The sequence below is a fragment of the Equus quagga genome, chromosome 2 (assembly GCF_021613505.1).
Source record: "Equus quagga isolate Etosha38 chromosome 2, UCLA_HA_Equagga_1.0, whole genome shotgun sequence".
Taxonomy (NCBI): Eukaryota; Metazoa; Chordata; class Mammalia; order Perissodactyla; family Equidae; genus Equus; species Equus quagga.
In genome coordinates this window covers 150,364,567-150,387,665 of record NC_060268.1, presented here as the reverse complement: position 1 = coordinate 150,387,665, position 23,099 = coordinate 150,364,567, and the positions used below count along the sequence as shown (strand labels likewise).

General features: G+C 35.4%; 1 protein-coding gene across 2 annotated transcripts in view; it reads right to left on the bottom strand.

The window, feature by feature from the left end:
* The window catches only part of TBC1D12 (TBC1 domain family member 12), an 80,472-nt gene that overhangs the window by 24,384 nt on the left and 32,989 nt on the right, over positions 1–23,099 (bottom strand). For both annotated transcript variants that reach the window (XM_046654727.1, XM_046654726.1), the window contains exon 3: positions 3,987–4,102. In XM_046654727.1, coding sequence (XP_046510683.1) covers positions 3,987–4,102 — 116 coding nt within the window. The remainder of the gene's footprint in view (positions 1–3,986; positions 4,103–23,099) is intronic.

Genomic DNA, 23,099 nt, shown 5'->3' with positions numbered 1-23,099 from the left:
GCACTACAATTGCTAAGTAACTATGGGCTACACTGTGAATAAGGCATAAAAACAAATACATATACAGACTTCTTTCTGTTTTTCAAAAAAAAAAAATCACTCATTTTGTAGTCATCTGTTTGGAGAAGCAAATAAAAAAAGAAGATTCCTCAGTCTTGAAAATCAAATGCTGAGTGAATATAATCAATCAACAAATATTAAACACCCCACTCAGCACTCTTACTCACCATAAGAAAAAGATAAGTTTTATTCCTATCTCTTATGGAAGTGTCAATTAGTTATGTGGTCACGACAAGAAAGCACTGATGAATATCTAAGAATATCATGCTAAAACACATAGTATAAACATTTCCTGCTTTTTTCCAAAGCTATCACAAAATAAACTTTGTCGTCTTTCACTTGTATTTTTAAGGATTTCTACCATTTTGTTTGGTACTAATGTTTATAATAATTCAGTGAGGAAGCTAGAAAAGAAAAGGAGCTAGCTCTATCTATTAGTGGTTTAAAAACATAGTTCTATAAGCATCAGTGATTGAAAAAATAGAAGAGATTCATATCAACACAATCGGCTTGTATGGACCCTTTTATCTTCCTGTTCAAGGCTGTCTTTACTGTGAGGTGGATTAAGATAGGAACAAGCAGAGAGCAAGTTAACAAAAGCATGTAACAAATTATTGTAATTCCTATATTTGAAATCTTCTGAGACTTCAGATGATTAAATGCTATACTTGCTTCATCTGTAAAGAAGTTTCAAGTATAAAAACCTATGAAGTTGATGATTCTGGATGCTTCGGCAAATTACAGGGGCTAAGAAAGGAAAAGTAGCACCAATTCACAAACTCCTTTTGCAGGGGGAAATGCCTCCTCTCTCATATTATCACTCTGGCCTCTGGAAGAGGAAATTTCCAATATCAATTCCATGCTAAGGAAAAACTTCTGCCTCTTTCCCCACCCCCTCACAGTTGTCACCTCATAGTTGAAGTAGTGGTGCTACCAGGACCTGGGTGCATTCAGAAACAGAAGAAACCTACAGATTACACAAATCTCCAGCTTCTCAGCCTGTGAATGGATGGATGTTAGCTGGCTCGAATCTGCTAAGAGAGTATTCTGAGGGAGATAAAGCAGAAAGTGTCCTTTAACACTCACGTTGCACCCAGGTACTCTCATCTGGCTTTATCCTCAATAAAATTAAATTTTTCCTTTTCATCTATTCTCTATTATGTATTTCCACTTATTGAAGAGAAGGAAGGAGGAGGGATGACCGATTAGGTACCCCAATGTTCCAACACCATGGACAGCCTTTGTTTGTAGGTTTGTTTTAGTTACATCAATGCAAGTCATACAAATCACTTGCCCTCAAAAAAGACACCTTCAAATTTAAGAAGGTAAACAAAACTTTTAATTAACCACAGCATCTCAAAGCTGAGTGGAACAACAGCCATCAAGTTGAATCTCTATATTACAGATGAACAAACTCATACAGAAACAGAATAAAAGCTACAATATTTACTATAATTAAGATACAAACTTCACACAGTCAATAGTAGAGTGGAAAAAAGTACTTCTTTCAGTTGTTTATACATTTTTGGTACACTAAGATCTTCTTATAAAGTTATGATGTCTAGTGTATTATTTCAAGTTCCAATTTCATGGAACTGCTTGTACAAATTACAAGAAAAAATTTATAAAGCAGATATCACTAAAAGTTGAAGAAGTCAACAAAGACTTAGTAGAAAAGAAAAAGCCTAACCCTTAAAGGATTAGGTAGGTAAGAAGCAAAAATAAGATAACTGCACTCCAAGTGAGGATAATAACATGAGCAAAGGCATGAAGGTGGGACTTAACAAGACAGCTCTGCTTGTAAAATATAGAGTATGGTGCAAAGAGAAATCTGTTCCATTGTCTAGAACAGAACCTTTTGCATAGCAATTTTATAAACTCCTTCTGGGAAGAAATTAACATTCTTGGCAAAAAGCTTAACCCATTTTGGATGAATTTTAACAAATTTAAGAAGGCTCTTCTGGGAACTTAGTTATCGACCTACTCAGCTGACTGACAGTCAAGAGTCTAAAGATCTTTAGGGGCTGGCCCCGTGGCCGAGTGGTTGGGTTCGCGCGCTCTGCTGCAGGTGGCCCAGTGATTCGTTGGTTCGAATCCTGGGCGCGGACATGGCACTGCTCATCAAGCCACGCTGAGGCGGCGTCCCACATGCCACGGCTGGAAGGACCCACAGCAGAGAATATACAACCATGTACTGGGGGGCTTTGGGGAGAAAAAGGAAAAATAAAATCTTTAAAAAAAAAAAAAGAGTCTAAAGATCTTTAACCAGGTATTCTTTTTTTGTTATCTAACCACTCTTTGAATTGGCCTGGTGCATTCTCCTGCTGGAAGCAAGACTGAAATAAAACATTGACATGTTGTCATAACTAAATTTCTGAAAAGTTCGTTTTTTTACCAATGGAAAAATGAACATGAACATATTCACCAAATCCTAAAAGAAGAAGTATCAAGATCACAGTTCTTTAGCATGAAAGGACTGTAACAAGAACAAAAAATAATGTACTTTTATGTCCAGCCTTTCTTCTCTCACAATGTCTAAAAACTATTCAACCTCTGCCTGTTTGGCCCCAGCTTCTTTTATTATGCTCATCAGGATAATTAATGGGTGGAAAAAGCTGCAGACCAGGAAAATGACAAAAGGGTTAGTAATTTTTACACTGGAAAGAAAGAGAAGTCCAGAAGAAGAAAATTAATAGATCCAGAGAGCCCAAGAAGGAGAAAAGGAGTTAAGAATCAAGTGGTCTTGCTTTAGGGAAGGTGTGCAAATCAGAGGCAGTATTTTGAAGAACAGCAGTTTGTGGAAGGCTGAAATGGGAAGCACAGAAATGGGAAGGGAAGAATTTCAGGTGTTTTTCTGGATATTAAGAATACTATGTTCTTGGGGCCAGCCCAGTGGCGCAGTGGTTAAGTTCACACATTCCGCCTCAGCGGCCCGGGGTTCACCAGTTTGGATCCCGGGTGCAGACATGGCACCGCTTGGCAAGCCATGCTGTGGCAGGCGTCCCACATATAAAGTAGAGGAAGATGGGCATGGATTTAGCTCAGGGCCAGTCTTCCTCAACAAAAAGAGAAGGATTGGCAGCAGATGTTAACTCAGGGATAATCTTCTTCTTCAAAAAAAAAAGAATACTATGTTCTGTTTTGTTCAATGATCCAACAAATTTTTCTATTGAGCAAATACTGTATAACTTGTATATATGTGTGAGTGTGTGTGTGTGTTGTATTGTAATAAAGACTGCTTGCCATGAATGGAAAGTTAGTAAGACATGGTTTGTATCATGAATGTATTTTCTTTTATTTTCCCCCCAAGTAATTTTATTGAGATCATAATGGTTTGTAACAGTGTGTAATTTCAGGTGTACATTACTATTTATCAATTTCTGAATACACTTCATCATGCTCACCACCAGTAGTCTAATTTTTGTCCATCACCACACATATGTGTCCTTTTATCCCTTTCGCCCACCCCTCAACCCCCTTCCCCTGTGAGAACACTAATCGGTTCTCTTTATCCATGAAGAATACTATATTCTTAATAACAGTGAAACCAACTGGTTGACAGTAGTTACATGGCATAAAAGGCAAGAACAGCTTAAGGACATATTAAATGTCAAGAAAGGAAAAATCATTGCTGTATCATGTTAAGATAAGGCAGAGGAGGGGTGAAATAGGAACAGATATAAAAAGCCAAGATTTTATGTTTCATACATTGGCTCACAGAGACTTCTAGAAAATATGCATACGGCTTAGACATCAATAATATATTCTTCCTTGTGAGTTTTAGGATATACGACAGAGATTTAAATTTTTTTTAAATAAATACACTGCTATATTTAATTTCTTGATATCTTTTGTGTGAAATAGTAAGCAAAATTAAATTTAGCTTTAAAATATAAAGTGTGCCTGACAATCACTAGAATACTTACGACGGTCGATCCTCGAGAATCAGGGCAGTGGTAGAAAGAGGCTCAAATTCAAAATTCTTACGTCTTGAAGACTGAGGTGGTGGTTTACAGGTCCTCCCTGTTCGTGCTTCATATTCCTAGGGTATATAAAAATATACTTTATGCAAAGACTTTTCCAATTTTCAGTCTATATTATTAAATCTGTATCATTAAAGATATTATGCTATAATAAGGGACACACACAATTCATACCTTAATTTGATTAAAATATCAGGCAGACAGGGAAAAAACGTCACTTTTTTTCCCTGAAGCAATCTAAACTATGAATTTATACTGCATATAAAGTATCAAAGTGTGTTAAGAAGGGGGAAAACAGAAATAAACTACATTAATGAGGAAAGGTTTTAAGGAGATGTTCTTGACTGCCTTCTACGCTATCAGCTATCCAAATCCAGCTTTGAATAATCTACCAGCAGATAAGCCTACTTTCTACACCCTCAGCCAGATCAACTATGGAAATGTTGACACAAGATAGAGATAATCTCATTGTAATGCTTTAAAGATCTCTCTCAAGGGTAACACTGAACCTCTAATCAAATGCCGGTTTTGGATTTCAATCTACCTTTAATCTAACTACTATAATCTACCTACTTACTCTAAATTTAAACAACAATTCACCAATGTAGCTTATCCAAAAATATGTCCAAAGATTGTCAAATACTTCACTAAAATTAAGAAGCTGTTACTACAGTATTTTTCTAATTCATTTCAACTGATAATCTCATTTAAAGAAATGAAGTTGGGGCCAGCCCTGTGGCCGAGCCGTTAAATTTGCACACTCCACTTCGGCGGCCCAGGGTTTCGCCGGTTTGGATCCTGGGCACGGACATGGCACCGCTCACCAAGCCATGCTGAGGCAGCATCCCACAGAGCACAACCAGAAGGAGCTACAACTAAGAATACACAACTACGTACTAGGGGGGCTTTGGGAAGAAGAAGAAGAAGAAGGAAGAAGAAGATTGGCACCAGATGTTAGCTCAGGTGCCCATCTTAAAGGAAAGAAAAAAGAAATAAAGTTAATTTGACATGATACGTTCTCGGTGGACACATTTCAATTTCTACATCTGAACGTTTTTCATCTATGTTCACAAACTTCTGCTTAAATTTATTTCTAGAAATTTTCCAAAGATCAATAACAAGCTTACTGGCTTGTAATTTCCAGGACTCACATTTTTTCTCTTTCTTAAAAATAAAATTAAGCTGGTGTTCGATCATCTCCAGGTAACAAATGTATTTTTCAAGAACTCCTCAAAGATTTACTCAGTGATTTCCTGAGTTTAAGTCTGCATGCCCACTGGCAGCTGGAGAAGACATTAATTTAAATGAAGAAAACTAAATGCACTTATAGTAGTCAAGTGTTTCCCTTACTGGCTGCTTTCCTACAATGGCATATAATTCTTTTTATATTATTATTATCTTTTCCAACTCAAAGACTTTTTCTCTTTACTGAATCAAACAGCTATAAAATATGAATTGATGGTTCCACTTCTCTTAAAAATTGGATGATCTTGTTGAAGTTTAATCTTCTTATCTGAAACATTACTTAAAAAAAACCAATCTGTGTTGTCTTAAACATTTTCTATAACCTTCAGCTTACTTTATGGTTCCTGACACTGTTTATAAAGGTCTGTATCTATTGTTTTATAATTGTCTTTAGTTCTGCATCTCCCCTTCCAACTACTAAATCTATGCTGTTAATCTGAGAATTCCTTTGCATAACTGCATTGCATTTTTAGAGACTTCTTTCTCATGTAAGCTCATTTTTATTAACTACCATCCCAATATAGCCTTTCAGAGTCAAAAGCCACGGGGGTCACTCATTTCTTTTTCTTTCGCAATTTTCGTTCCTAATATCTAGGATACATATGTAGTTTCCACTTATGATCAATGGTTCTTTTCTTCATTAGAAACTCAAGTGTAACAAATCCTCTTTTCTGCTAATGTTTTTCTTATTAAAAATAGTATATAACAGACATATATGAGATTGTTATCATTTAAATGGCATTTTGTTTTCCTACAATGTGACCTGGCTTTACTGCTAGACAGAATACAACCAATATTATCCAAAGCATAAAGTATTTTCTATGTAAATAAATGCCAGTGCAAAGAGAGCAAAATAAGACTACTAAATCAATATATTAATAATAACAAGCAGCATTTACTGACACTTACACTGTACCACGCACTGTTTTAAACACTTAACACATTTAATTCTTGAATCAACCCTGTGAGGCACCTAGCTCACACTAAAGGAAGCTGAGGCAAAAAGAAGTGCGGTCACTCGCCAAAGATTATAAATGGCAGGCAGTGTAGCTCCAGAGCCTGGCCTTTTAATGATCTATTATTTTACTACATTAACAGTCAAGTAGCTATCTATGACAATTTAAAAGAATGAGATAGACAAAATCATTCAGTGAGAGGCTGATGGGGAACTTTAAAATGGGTAGATCAGGCTGGCAATACCTCAATCACTGATCCATCTAAAAACATCACAAGAAAGGACTACCAGTAGTATGTGTTTCTCGTTATGATGCAGTATGAAGTACATACTGCCATTCTTGAAACATTCCTGCCAAAAGAAAAATCAAACTGAAAAATGATTAAGCCTCTAGAACCGTGCTCTCCAAATGGTAGTCCAAAGAAGCGATAACCTAGTAAGTCATATATGCTTAAATATACATATAAAAATACCAAGAAATCTGAACTATTAAGAGGTTTTCCTCTGGAGGGCTGGACTAGGAAGGAAGGACATTTGTTTTAAAATTATTCATCATTGTTTGACTTTTCTTACAAGAAGAAATAAAGTAGTTTGTTCTTAAGAGAGATCACTTATAGTCATGGTGGATAACTGACAAAGATATTACTTGAAGAGGTGGGATCAGAACTAGGACAAAATGATGGGTGTTAATTACATAGGCAGAAAGGATTGGAAAGAACTAGCCAGGAGGAACAAGCAAAGGCATAGATTAGAGAAGCATATTAATCTCACTGAATATGAAACAGGATGGGAAATAAGATTGGAAAGGTATAGGCTAAATCATGGGACCTTTCATTGGCAAAAGTTATTTGGAATTCATGATGAACAAAATGGAGAGCCACTGAAAGTGTGGATAAAGCCTGGCTTTGATTAGTCTTTCATTAAAAATTAAATAAGTACACATTTAATATAAAAGGTAACATAAATAAATATCATTTATGTATCTACCTTACTGATGAGCTTTATATAGAACTATCACTCAAGTATTTTTCACACTGTTTGAAAAAGTTGTATTCTAGCATTTCCCATCACAGAACCTTGGCATAAAAATGCTTTAAATTTCCAGAGGGTAACTTTGTAAAAGGCTTAAAAACATGGTATCAAATCCATCTATCCTTATCTGTAAACAGCAGAGATTTATATATCCTGAATGACTCAAATATTTGAATAAATTAAAGATGCTATTCTAATATGATTAAAATTGCAAATTATATTAGAAATAGCAAAATAATAAATATCGGTACTTTCAGAATTGATCACAAAGTGATATCCTATGTATTAATTAGGATTTTTTTATTACATATAATGAAAAACCCAACTCAAATAGGTTTAGGCAAATTTTTCAGATCATAGGACTAAATATTCCATACGCTTAGCTAACTTTGTACTCTGTTTGACCAAGAGGGTCACAGCATCAGTTAGAGACTCCACTTCTCTACCACTCTCACAGCCATGCCCTCACCCATGTGGGCTTCATCGGGAGGCTGGCTTGCTGCTCAGAGAAATGACTGTAGCAATGCCAGTTGTCACATCCTTGTAGCATAACTTTCAAAGATCTTCCAGCTGCTCTTCTGGTAACTCTCACAAAAGAGAAAGAAAGCACCCTTCCTGGAAGTATCCCATTCTACAATCAATCAAAATGACCAGAGAAATAAGCTTTATAGATGAGTTCAAGTCAAACAGGGCCTATCCCTGCAGCTGAGGCAAATCACATGACTCTTAAATAACTCTTGAGTCAGGGCAGTAAAGAGCTCAAGTGACTGAGAAGTAGTTCAAATATATAAGACTTCATTGAAAAACATAACCAAATTATATCTCATGGGTGGAATTCTTGAAGTAATTTTCACTTTAAATCCATGTGTATCATGTCATAAAAATCCCCCGTATATTTCTTCTATGAGAGTTTAATAATGAACTAGATATTGATAATTTTATAGGTTATAAAGAAATTTTACAGTATTAACTGAAAATACTAGTCCAAGGAAATAAGTAAACAATGCTAGCTATAGTACACCCACTGTCTGAAAATACTTTATCAATCTGCCTCACTTTCTGCCAACAAAGCTCAATTTTAACTGACCTATTTTATGAGTAGTTGGGAACAACCTGCTAAATGTAAGATAAGCATTTAGTTTTTCTTTTAACATATAGAATATATTTCTATGGGATGCTATAATAAAGCCCATTTATTTTTTTTTAACTTAACTTATTCTTCATTTTCCACTCAAAATATTCTGTCCTATGAAATATGTTTACTTTAATTGGGGTAACTAGAATAACAGATGGAGCCAATGCTAGGGGCAGGCTGGCAAGTATCTGTAGGATAATTTATTCTAGCTACTATAGGAAAATTCGAATCAAACAGGCAATTAATCCTAAGCTTGATCAAAAGATGTAAGGTAATTGTTGTCACCTCCATGAGCGTAAAAGTAGAAAAAGACGACTTAGAATTCCAAGGCAAAGAAATACTGTATACACATAAAGGGAAAAGATGTTTTTCCTCAAAATAATGTCTCAAAAAAGAGGGAGCACATTTGCTTAACAACATCTCTCATATAATGGATGCTTTCTATCTATTAATTTTGAACAGCAAAGCACTATCTGGAAAAGATACATTATCCAGAAATGACCTCAATCAGTGCTAGTTGGGAAGGCCATTTTTTGATCACTGTGTTTTTTGTTGTTGTTTTTTGTTTAACTGGAGTAGGAGAGGAAGAAATTGAACACAAAGCAAGTAAGGAAATCCAGAGGTGTAACCAATTGCAAACTATCATAAAGAGCCTTTTAAACATTACCTTTAAAAACAACATAGTAAGAGACTAGGTTGTAGAGATCATAATTTTATACCCATACAACAAATTCAAGAAAAAATGCAATGTATTTGGAAATCTGTGGCTTGGGATGAAATTTCTGGTAACAAGATAATATACAGAATTAAAAAGCACTGTATCTCCTATAATTTGGACAAAAGTGAAGATGATGTACTCTGGAGTTAAAGAACCCAAAACTGGTCACAGTGATGCTGAACATATTGATATCAAAGATGTATGCAAACAGTTTTGAACGAAAAGGCACTATTTCTTAATTTTATATAATGTGCTTTGAATATGTAATTCGAAATTTAAATAAATATTTCACTTTCCTCTACATTCTTAAAAATTATATATACATGTTGGCCAAAAAATTATTCAGAAAGACAGGAGAGAGTCCCACTTGGTAGACTGGGTAATTCATATCAACTTTCTTGCTGAAAACCACCTCTGCGTTCCCAGACAAAGGGGACACAAACAAGGTGAGCCTCATGATCACCCCACTGTTTGCATGGAGGCAATTCTAGACATCAGTACAGGAAGGAGGAACTCCAAGAAAGCCTGGCTGTCAGTGTGGAATAGCCAAACGGGACCAGAAATTGTGGGCCAGAGTAGCAGAAAAGAAAGCACTCCGTTGAGAAAGAGCTCCAGAAATCTGCATAGAGTCCTCTTGAGTCTTTAGCTAAATACTAATCTGCACATGTGTAAGACGAAACACTAGAAGGCTGGGCAAAAAACAACTTCTGGGGAAAGAACAGTTACTGGAGAGTGGTACGCAGAACAGTTCCCAGAACTCACTTAGGGCTGAGAAGTATTCACATTCCCACCAACCAAAATGGAATGTCATCACTGACTACACAGGACATTCAGGAGAAACCTGAATGTTCAGAGCCATCTGTAACTATGCAAGTCAGAAGACAATGGAATAATCTTTAAAATGCTTAAAAAAAAATAATAAACAATGTGGGGGAAAAAATCCTGCTGACTTAGGATCCTATACCAAGAGAAAATATCTTTCAAACATGAAAGCACAATAAAATTTTTTCAGACAAACAAACCCTGAGAATATCTGTTGTTAGTAGACATGCACTATATTTTAAAGGACATTTTCCAGGCAGAAAGAATATGTTTCATGAAAACATGACTCTATACAAAGAAAGGAAAAGCACCAAAAATAGTAGATATGAATAAATATAAAAGACATTTTAGAAACGACATAAACATAAGTCATTTTTAAAATTGTTAAAGGGTATCTTGACTACTTAAAGCAAATGTAATACCAATGTATTGAGGAGTTTACAGCACAAAAATCAGAAGGAAGAGAATGGTAGTATACTGTTATAAGGTTATTACATTGAACTCAAAGTGTATAACATTATTTGATGGTAGACTGTGATATTAAAAATAAATATCATAAGCCCTACTGCAGCAGTTCTCAACAGTGTCCCACCGATGCCTTCATAGGGTCTGCAAAGTCAAAACTATATTCATAATAGTGCTAATAGTGTGTCTTTGCCAATGTATTCACATTAGCAGTAATGGTGCTAAAGGAATGCTGAATGAAACTGTTGACGTCCTAGCACAAACCAAGGCAGGGACATCAAATTGTACTACTAGTCACTGTATTCTTCATGACATGCACTAACAGTTAAAAGGGGGGTGAAAGGGATTGGCCAGTTTCACTTAAGAATGTCCAGGATGAAATAGCATATAATTATTAATTATATTAAATCTTGACCTATGAATAAACATCTCTTCAATATCCTATTTGATAAAAGGAGAAGTATACATAAGGAACTTCTGCTGTGCACCAAAGTACAATGGTTGTTTAGAGGAAAAGCATATGTGCAATTATTTGAGTGGTGAACTGGACAAACTCCTTTTATCATGAACATTATCTTTACTTAAAAGAAAAACTGACAGCAAACTACAGTTATTCAGACTTGAGTATCTAGCAGATGTTCTCTCAAATGAAGATGAAGTGCCCACTTCATCTCCATGGTATTCCTCCCCAAAAAAACATAACCCTAGACAAGTCATGAGGAAATTATCAGATAAACCCAAACTGAGGATGTGACATAATGAGAAATATATATATTTGGTCTCTGCCTGTTTCCTGGCACACAGCTCCTAAAACCCTTGAAATCTCCGAAATGCTAAGCGTCTTTTTATATGCTAATGAGATGACTGGTGGCTGAATGCTGGGGGGGGGGGGTGCTGGGTGCCAGGGGGACCAACCATGTGATTAGGGGTTAGAACTTTTAGCCTCAAGCCCCGACCTCTGGAAAGGGGAGAGGTGCTGGAGGTTGAATTAATCACTAATGACCAATGTTCAATCAACTATGCCTACATAATGAAACCTCCATAAAAAATCCTAACTGAAGGGGTTCAGAGTGCTTCTAGGTTGGTGAACACATCAAGGTGCTAGAAGGATGATGTACACAGAGAGATCATGGAAGCTCCACACCCTTTCTCATATACCCTGCCCTATGTATCTCTTCCATCTAGCTGTTCATGAGTTGTCTTATTTGATAATAAATTGGTAATCTAGCAAGTAAACTGTTTTCCTGAGTTCTGTGAGCTGTTCTAGCAAATTATCAAACGCAAGGAGGAGGTCGTGGGAGTCTCCAATTTATAGCTGGTTGGCCACAAGTACTAGAAGCCCAGACTTGCAACTAGCATCTGAAGTGGGTGGAAGTCTTGTAGGACTGAGCCCTTAACCTGTGGAATCTGACGCTAACTCCAGGTAGATAGTGTCAGGACTTAATTGTGGGACACCCAGCTGGTGTCAAAGAATTGGGCAGTGTGGGAAAAATCCCTAAATAGTTGGTGTTGAAATATTGAAGGTAGAGAAGAAATAGTAGAGTTTTTCTTTTAAGGGACATTCTGGAAAATATCTGACCAATACTCCTCCAAAAGCGTCCAGGTCATAAAAACAAGGAAAGAATGAGAATCTGTCAAAGCTCATAGAAACAAAGAAACATGGTAACAAAATACACTGTGGTATTCTGGATTTGATCCTGAAACAGGAAAAGGAGTAAGTAGAAGAACTGGTGAAAGCCAAATGAAGCCTGGAGTTAGTTAATAGTAATGTACCAATGTTGGTTTCTTAGTTTTGACAGATGTCCAGAGTAATGCAAGACGTTAACATTAGAGAAAATTCAGTGAGGAGTATATGGGAACTCTCTGTATTTTCATTTCAACCTTTCTGTAAATCTAAAGTTATTCGAACATAAAAAGTTTGTGAAACAAACAAATGATGAATAAATGAAAAACAATAGGAATATATTGGAGTATATGACGAAGCCATTGGTTTAAAACTAATTCAGCCTAACCTTGTTTGTCCAGAAAGGTCTGACACGGCCTGCTGAGCATCCATTGTACATCTGCTTTAAACATTTACAATGTTCCAAAGCTAAAAATGATGACCTTAAAGATAGGGATGTTGCCTCCCCCATATCAGCATTTCTTTAAGGATAAGCATTTCTTCCCAGAAACTAAAGATTAATTATTGACCTGCTGACCATCAGCTTGCTGTGCTCACCTCATGACCAATGACCTGTTGTGCTAGGTAAGCACCTCATGACAGTAGTAAAAGAGATATTTTTGTCATATGTGATGTATGCTCTTTGTCCCAAGACAGTATATGACCACTCTATACACCCCACTTCTTCACTGTGCTTGCTTCCTTAGGGAAGGAAGCCCCTAGGCTATAGTCCTCAGACCTGGCTCAAACAATAAACTCACCCCAATTTTGACTACAGATTATTTGTGTTGACAAAAGAATGAAGTGAGCCAGCACTTTCAAGGAAAGCAATTAAAAGTAATTGTTGCCAATAATAAAAGTCAACCTTCCAAGAGAAAATTAAAATTCTGCAAAACTTGTAAATGGCTTTGAGAGTTTCTAATACTTAAATTTTTCAGATGAAATCAGCGGTGATATTACTGCAATTTTTTGATATTGTATAATGAAACGTTACAACATTTGAATGATCTGCATAATATGGTAAACCATATTTTCCAAATGATCAATGCATATTATAAAACCACGTATGGGTAAAAACTTCCATTCAAAGCACAAGAGAGACCAATGGATTTATTATAACACAATTATATGGTTTCAGTTTACACAGTATAACTTACCATCAAGAAACTACCATTTGATGATTTTTGGAGTGGTATTACAAAAGAATATCCACAATTATCTGAAAAGGCTATTAAAATACTCCACCCTTTACTATCTACATGTCTGTGTGAGGCCAGATTTTCTTCACATACTTAAACTAAAATCACATATCGAAAAAATTGACTGCAGGAGTAGATATGATAATCCAGTTTTCTTTTATTAAGCCAGACATTAAAGAGATTTGCAAGAAAAGTAAAACAATGTCACCCATCCTACTAGTTGGGTTTTTTTAGTAGTTTTTTTTTAAATAGTGTTAACGTGTTATTTATGTTAACACGTAGTGCCTTTATTGTTATTTTTTAATAAATTAATAAATATTTCAAATTTTCAGTTCTAATTTTGGGTTTAATAATAATTGATAATCCCTATAAACAAAAACTCTTTGAGGTCCTTAATAACTAAGAATCCAAAGGAGTTGTGAAACTAAAACATTTGCGAACTGTTGGCCAAGAGCAACCACTGAAAAACTAAAACAAAAATATATCTAATAAGCTAATAGTGGAGATAAAATTGAGCACTAAAAAATACTCATTTAGTCTAAAAGAAGGCAAGAAAGGAGGAAAAAAAAAGAAAGAAAGACCAGATGGGACAATTTAAAAACAGATACCAAGATGGTAAATTTAAACCAAGTCATACCAATAATGACATTAAATGGCACTCCATTTAAAAAGCAAAGGGTATCAGACTGTATAGAAAAGACCCAAATATATGCTATATACAAGAAACACACTTCATATATATAAAGACAAATGAAAAGTAAAAGGATGGAAAACCAAATACCATGCAAACACTAATTAAAAACAAGCTGCATTGGTGAAAGTCAGACAAAACTTCAAAAGTCAGAACTATTAGCAGAGCAAAAAAGACATAATATTAATGGTAAAGAGGTTGATTCATCAAGAAGACTTAGAAACAAAATTTCAAAACACAGGGAGCATAAAGAGAAATAAGCCAAGTAGATTATGGTGATTTTATTACTCCTCACTCAGTAATTCGCAGAACAAAGTAGACAGAAAATCAGCAAAATCACACAAGAATTGAACAACACTATCATCTACCATGATCTAATAGACATTTGTACAACACTCAACTAACATCTGCAGAACACAATCTCTTCAAGTACACAAGGAACATTCACTAAGACAAGCCATATGTGGACGTAAAACAAGTCTCAATAAATTGAAGACTGAAATTGTATAATGTATTTTGTATGACCATAATGGAATTAAATTAGAAATCATTTACAGAAACGTATCTAGAAAATCCTGAATATCTGAAAATTAAAACAACTTCTAAGTAATCATGAATAAAAGAAAACAAAAGAAAAAACATTTGAATCGAGTGAAAATGAAAATACTGAAATTTGTGGAACACAGCTAAAGCATGGTTAGAGGGAAATTTATAGCTTAATATATTTATATTAAAAAGATGAAAGGCCTAAAATCAATGATCCACCTTAAGAAACTAGAAAAAGAGGAACACAAATCCAAAGCAAGAGGAAAGAAGTAAACAATAAAGAGTAAAAATAAATGAATAGAAAACAGAGAAAGAAGAGGTAAAAATCAGTGAAACAAAAGCTGTTTATTTTAAAAGATCGCAGTAAAACTGATAAACTTCTGGTAAAACTGAGCAACAACAAAGAGAAGACACAGATTACTGAAATCAGGAATATAAGAGAGATAATCTCTATCCATATCACATAGCTAGTAGACATTAAAAGGATAAAAGGGGAATATCATGAACAATTTTATTCTAATAAATCCAATCACATAGATGAAAGATAAAAATCTCTTGAAAGACATGTTACCAAAACTTGACTCAAGAAGAAACAGAAAACTTCATAGCCCTACATCAATTAAAATATTAAATTTCTAATTAAAAATCTACTCAACAACAACAAAAAACTTCATGTTGGTTTGTGTCAGTAGTTCTCAAATGAGGTCAACTTTGGCCCTCAGAGAACACCTGGCAATGTCCAGAGACATTTTTGCTTGCCATGACTGTGGGGTGCACTACTGGCATCCAGTGGATAAAGGTCTAGGAAGCTGCTAAATACCCTACATTACACAGGAAAGCTCCCCACAACAATAATTATAAGGCCTCAAATGTCAGTAGCACTGAGGTTGAGAAACCTCGCCTTAGATAATTTCACTGGTAAGTTCTATTAAACATTTAAGGAGAAATAATACTAATTCTACAAATTCTTTCAGAAGAGAGAGGGAAGAAACAATTCCCATTGCATTCAACGATGCCAGCATTACCCTGATACCAAAATCAAATAGACATTAAAAGAAAATTACAGACCACTATCTCAAATAAATATGGAAGCAAAAATCCTTAACAGAATATTAGCAAATCAATTTCCGGTTTCTGGTGCAGCATGTAAAGAACTTAGAAGACGCCACTTCATTCTAACAAGCAAAAAGCCAAACAAACTAAAAAATCAATAACTCTTCTTAGATCCATCAAAGAAGTGGGATCAAAGGGCAAACTGCTGCTCAAAAATTAAGAGACAGATAGGTGGATACAGACAACTTACCACAACAAAAATCCACAAGCAGAAACCTCTGTGGCAACCAATGTTGGGGTAGGAAAACCTGAACTGTAATTGCCAAATTGCTGGCGGCTCAACGTGGACAAGTCTGAGAGCTAAAACTCCAAGAGGACCCAGTCCCACATATTGTTCTTGAGTTTTCCCTCCAGAAACTCTATCAGGTCCTCACAATGAACAGAGAAAAATCCCCTCATGCTTCCAGGAGGGGAAAAGGAACTACTTTGAAATACACTAGAGCATTCTGTTCTTCTTAACGAGGCCTCTCTCAGGAGAAATTATTTAACCAGAGCCTAACCTTTTGGGATTTTATCAGAGCCTAACCTTTTTGAGAAAAGGGAAATGCCCAACTCCAGCTCCCTCTAGCCTTCCATATGGGGTAAGGGAAATACTCAACTCCAGCCCACTTAGTCATCCTCTCCCACCTAAGCAGGGAGGGGAACTGAGAAGCACTGGTGAAGTTTAGAGTCCAGCTGCACAGGATCACCACAACTGAGACTTAATCATAGGAGAATAGAATACTTTCCCTCCCCCTACACCTCACCTCTACATTACTAAAGGTCTATTAACTATAGTTCCTTTTACCCAGTCCGTCATGTCCACTGTTCAACAAGGCATATTAAAAGACAAAAAACACAGTTTAAAGAGACTGAAAAAGCATCAGAACCAGAGTCAGATATGGCAGGAATGTTGGAATTAGTAGACAAAGAATTTTTAAATACTATGGTTAATAGGCTAAGAGCTTTAATGGGAAGACTAGACAACATACAAGAACAAATGGATAGTGTAAGCAGTGAAATAGAAATTCTAAGAAAGAATGAAAAAATTACAGAGATCAAAAAAACCACAACAGAAATGAGGAACACCTCTGATACGCTTATTAGTAGATGGAACACAGCTGAGGAAAGAATCTCTGCACTTGAGGATATCTTAATAGAAACCTCCAAAACTGAAAAATAAAGGCTAAAAAAAAAACAAAATAGAATGTCCAAGGACTGTGTGACAACTACAAAAGGTATATATGTGCAATGGGAATATCAAAAGGAGAAGAAAAAGGAGCAGAAGTAATATTTGAAGAAATAATAACTAGAAATTTCCCCAAAGTAATGTCAAGACCAAACCACAGATCCAGGAAATTCAGAACATCAAGCAGAATAAATGCCAAAAAAAACTATACCCAGGCATATCATATTTAAACTGCAGAAAATCAAATATCAAGTCCTGAAAGAAACCAGAGGGAAAGAACCCCTTTCCTATAGAGAAGCAAAGATAAGAATTACATTCCACTTCTCCTCAGAAACCATGTAAGCAAGAAGAGACTAGAGAGAAATATTTAAAACGTTGAGAGAAAAAATGCAACCTAAAATTCTGTACCCTGTGAATGATCTTTCAAAAGTAAAGCAGAAATAAAGACTTTTCCAAACAAAAATTGAAGGAATTTGTTGTCAACAGACCTGCCTTGCAAGAAATGTTAAAAGCAGCTCTTTAGTGAGAAGGAAAATGATATAGGTCAGAAACTTGTATCTACATAAAGAAAGGAAGAGCATCATGAAGGAATATATGAAGGTAAAATAAAAATTTTTATTTTTATTATTCTTAACTGATCTAACAGATAACAGTTTGTTCAAAATAATAATGATATACTCAATTACATATGCTTATATATGTACATTTGTGTGTGTATGCTTATGTATACATTGAAATGAATGACAACAAGGATACAAGGGACAGAAGAAAGGAATTAGAAATATTTTTTTATTATAAGGTACTTGCACTACTCGTGAAATGGCATAGGCTATCTGAAGGTTGACTTGGATTGGTTGTAAACATATTATCACAAACTCTAGAGCAACCACTAAAAAAATTTTTTAAAGAAGTATAACTGATACAATAAGAAGAGAAAATAGAATCATGTAAAATTTTCTATTAAAATGACAAAATGCAGCAAAAGAATGGAAAACAAAAATAGGAACAAAGTACAAGGACAACAAATAGAAAACAGTAACAAATATGATAGATATTAATCCAAACAATATCAACAATTACTTTAAATGTGAATGGTCTAAATACACAAATTAAAGAGTTGATCAAAAAATAAGGGCCAACTATATGTTGTCTACGAGAAACCCACTTAAATAGAAAGATGCATATAGATTAAAAATAAAGGAACAGAGAAAGATATGCCATACTAACACAAAGAAAGTGGGAATAGCTATATTAATTTCAGAGACAGCACACTTCAGAGAAAGGAAATTTATCAGGGATATAAAGAGGGGCATTACATAATGATAAAAGAGGTCAATACTCCAACACGACATAAAAATCCTCAATGTGTATGTGCTGCACAACACAGCATCAAAATATGTCAGGCAAAAAGTGTTAGAACTGTAAGGAAAAACAGATGAATCCACTATTACAGTTAGAGACTTCAAACCCCTCTATCAGAAATGGACAGATCAAGAAGGCAGAAAAATCAGTAAAGATATCTTCTAGCCAAACTAAGAAAAAAAAGAAAGCGCAGACACAAACTACAAATATCAGAAATAAAGAGGTATCACTACAGATCTGACAGACATTAAAGGAAAATTATGAACTAGATGCCCCCAAATTTGATAATTCAGATGAAATGGATCAATTCCTTAAAGACACAATCTGCTAAAACTCATACAAGAAGAGACAGACAATTTGAAAAGGCGTATTATCTATTTTCAAAAAGTTGAATCAACAATTTGAGCCCAATAAAGCTGGAAAAAAATGAAACAAAGAAAGGAAAGGAAGGGGAAGAAAGAGAGGGAGGAAAGGAGGGACAGAGAGAGAAACTGAATCAGTAATTAATTACCTTCCAAAACAGAAAGTAACTGGCTCACATGGGTTCACTGGTGAATTCTACCAAAGATTGAAGGACGAAATGATACCAATTCTCTACAATCTCTTCCAGAAGATAGAAGCAGAGGGAATACTTCCTAACTTAATCTATGAGGTCAGCATTACCATAATATCAAAACAGGCAAAGACATTACAACAAAAGAAAACTATACAGCAATACCTCACATGAACATAGATGCAAATACCCCCAATGAAATACTAGCACATCAAATCCACCAATGTATAAAAAGGATTATACACCATAACCAAGGAGGATTTATCTCAGATATGCAAAACTGGCTCAACATTTGAAATTCAATTAATGCAATCCATCACGTCAACAGGCTAAAGAAGAAAAGTCACATGATCATGTTAAGACATACAGAGAAAGCGTTTGACAAAATTCAACACCCATTTATGACAAAAACTCTCAGTAAACCAGAAATACAAGGGTACTTCTCAACTTGATAAAGAACATCTACAAAAAACCTGTAGCTAATATCATATCTAATGGTGAGAAACTTGAAACTTTCTCGCTAAGATCAGGAACAAGGCAAAGATGTTTCCTCCTACTACTGCCTATCAACATCACACAGGAAGTCCTAGCTAATGCAATAAGACAAGAACAGGAAATAAAAGGTATACTGATTAAGAAGGAAGAAATAAAACTGTCTTTGTTTGCAAATGCCAAGAGTGCCTATGTAGAAAATCCAAAAGAAAAGACAAAAAAAATCTCTTGAAACTAATAAGTGATTATAGGAAGGTTGCATGAGACAAGGAAAGTCAATCACTTTCCTAAACAAGAGATTAAAAAAATCTCTTGGAACTAGTAAGTGATTATAGCAAGGTTGCATGACACAAGGAAAGTCAATTGCTTTCCTATATACCAGCAATGAACAAATGGAATTTGAAATCTAAAACACATTAACATTAGCATCCAGCATTATGAAGATGTCAGTTCTTCGCAACTTGTTCTATAGATTCAACACAATCCCAATCAAAATCCCAGCAAGTTATTTTGTGGATATTGACAAAGTGATTCTAAAGTTTCTATGTAGAGGCAAAAGGCCCAGAATAGCAAACTCAATACTGAAGGAGAAGAATAAAGTTGGAGGACTGACACTACCTGACTTCAAGACTTACTATAAAGCTACAGTAATCAAGACAGTGTGATACTGACAAAATAAAAAAAAAGACAAAAAGATCAAGGAAACAGAACAGACAGCCAAGACACAGACCCACCTCTGACAAAGGAGCAAAGGCAATACAATAGAGCAAAGATAGTCTTTTCAACAAACAGTGCTGATGAACCTAGATACAGACCTTACACTCTTCACAAAAATCAACTCAAAAGATTTAAATGTAAAACAGAAAAACTACAGGGGCCAGTCCCATGGCCAAGTGGGTTCACTTTTGGCGGCCTGGGGTTCACTGGTTCAGATCCTGGGCATGGACCTAGCACCACTCATCAAGCCATGCTGAGGTGGCGTCCCACATAGCAGACCTAGAAGAACCTACAACTAGGATATAGAACTATGTACTGGGGGGGCTTTCAGGAGAAAAACAAAAAAACTACAAAACTCCTAGAAAATAAAATAGGAAAACCTAGATGACTTTGGCTATGGTGATGACTTTAGATATAACACCAAAGATATGATTCATGAAAGAAATAATTGAGAAGAGGGTCTTCATTAAAATTAAAACTTCTGCTCTGTGAAAGACACTGTCAAAAGAATGAGAAGACAAGCCACAAACTGGGAGGAAATATTTATAAAAGATACATCTGATAAAGGACTGTTACATGAAATATATGAAGAACTCTAAAAAGTTTGGGGCCGCCCTGGTGGTGCAGCGTTAAGTTCACACATTCCGCTTCTAGGCAGCCCAGGTTTCGCCAGTTAGGATCCCGGGTGTGGACACAGCACTGCTTGGCAAAAGCCATGCTGTGATAGGCATCCCACATATAAAGTAGAGGAAGATGGGCATGGACATTAGCTCAGGGCCAGTCTTCCTCAGCAAAAAGAGGAGGATTGGCAGTAGGTAGCTCAGGGCTAATCTTCCTCAAAAAAATAAAAATAAAATAAAATAAAAAGTCTACTGAGTTCTGTTCTTATTGTTACAAGAAAATGAACAACCCAATTAAAAAATGACAAAAGATCTGAAGCGACCTCTCAGTAAAGAAGATATATGGATGGCAAGTAAACCCATGAAAATAAGTTCTACTTCATATGTTAACAGGAAATTGCAAATTAAAACAATAAGATACCACTACATATCTATTAGAATGGTCCAATCCAAAAGACTGACAACACCAAATGCTGGTGAGGATGTGGAGCAGGAGAAATATTCATTCATTCCTGGTGGGAATGCAAAATGGTACAACCACCTTGGAAGACAGTGTGGCTGTTTCTTAAAAAACTAAACATATTCTTACCATACAATCCAGCAATTGGGCTCCTTGGTATTTACCCAAATGAAATGAAAACTTATATCCACCAAAAAATCTGCACACGGATGTTTATACCAGCTTTATTCATTATTGTCAAAACTTGGAAGCAACCAAGATGTACTTCAGGATGTGAATGGATAGATGAACTGTGGTACATCCAGACAAGGGAATATTATTCAGTACAAAAAAAAATGAGCTAATGAGCCATGAAAAAACCTGAAGGAAACCTAAATGCATTTTAATAAGTGAAAGAAGCCATCTGCATACTATATGATTCCGACTATATGACTTTCTGGAAAAGGGAGAACTATGGAGACAATAAAAAGATAATTGGTTGCCAGGGGCTGGGGTGATAGGCAAGGATGAATAGGCAGAGCAGAGAAGATTTTTAGACCAGTGAAACTATTCTGTACAATACTATAACGGTGGATACACATCATTATACATTTGTCAAAATTCATAGAATGTACAATCCCAAGAGTGAACCCTAATGTAAACTATGGTCTTTGAGTGATAAGGATGTGTCATTGTAGGTTCATTGACTATAACAAATGTACCACATTGTGTTGCAGGATGTCACAGTAGGGGCGGTTGTGCAGGTGTGAGGACAGGGGTATTACAGAAACTCTCTATACTTTCTGCTCAGTTTTGCCGTGAATCCAAAACTGCTTTAGAAAATAAAGTTTATTAAATAAAAAAAATATATGCAAATCAAATCCACCAACACAAAAAATGGGTAATAACTGCTGTGACTAACTGGAGTTTTATCCCAGGAATGCATTGTTGGTTTAACAATTAAAAAACTTTTACAACTTAAGAAAAATGGTCAAAATAAACTGCATCTGAGCTTTGTCTCATCTGGATGGATGAAAAAACTAGATAGCTGTGCCATCAGGCACCTGAGAGACACAAATTCAAATCTTTGAAAGATAGTATCACCTTAGCCTTCAAGTTGTTTTTTACATATGATATTTTACATATTATATCCAGCACCCAAGCAAAGGTAACCAGGAATACAGAGAGATATAATAGCATACGCTAACAAAAAGTAGCAGAAACAACAGTGAATATAAACAGACCTACAGAATTTCCAGACATTGGAATTATCAGACAGGCTATAAAACAACTATACTTACTATGTTTAAGGAGATAAAGGCCAAGCTTGAAATTTCAGCAGGGAACTGTAAACTGTAAAAAGTGATACAGCAGATTTGAAAAAGAACCAACTAGTAATAGAAGAACTGAAAAACACAAAAATGACATTAAGAACTCAATGTATAGGGCCAAGGGATTCATTTTCTTAACACACTCCCTAGGTAATCCACTATGTTTGGGAACCAGAATCATAGACTACTACAATAAATCTTAATGTCTTCCTTTGCAAACCCACTCTTTTCTAATTTAGTTTCTATAATTCATCCAGAATTATTTTTCTAATAAATGAATTTGATGTCTCAGTACTTTATTTAAAAGTATTTTGGATAAAATCCAGCTCTCTAACTTTGTGGGTAAAGACAACTCACCATCTATCCTACATCCCTGATATACTGGCCTACTAACTAAACAAGTCTTGTGCATTCCTGTTTGCTCATTCAATTTCCTCTTTCTGGAATGGCTTTTCCCATCTTGTCTACCTAGTGAACTCCTACTGTACACTTCAGAACACAACTTGCATGCCATCTATAAGCAGAATTAATCACACTTTCATCTGTATTCTCATACTTTGTTCACGACTCTACTATAACACTCACCACACGAGATTAAAATTAGATTTGAACCTCTGCGTCCTCCCCACAGTTATACTGGAATAACTCAAAGCTAGGATTCATATTTATTTATATTCCTAGAACCTGAACCATGCCTATTGTATTATACACAGTCAAAATATGTTGAATAAGTTATGCATTCATTGAAATGAAAGCCAGACAATCTTACAGAAGATCAATTCAAAAATTT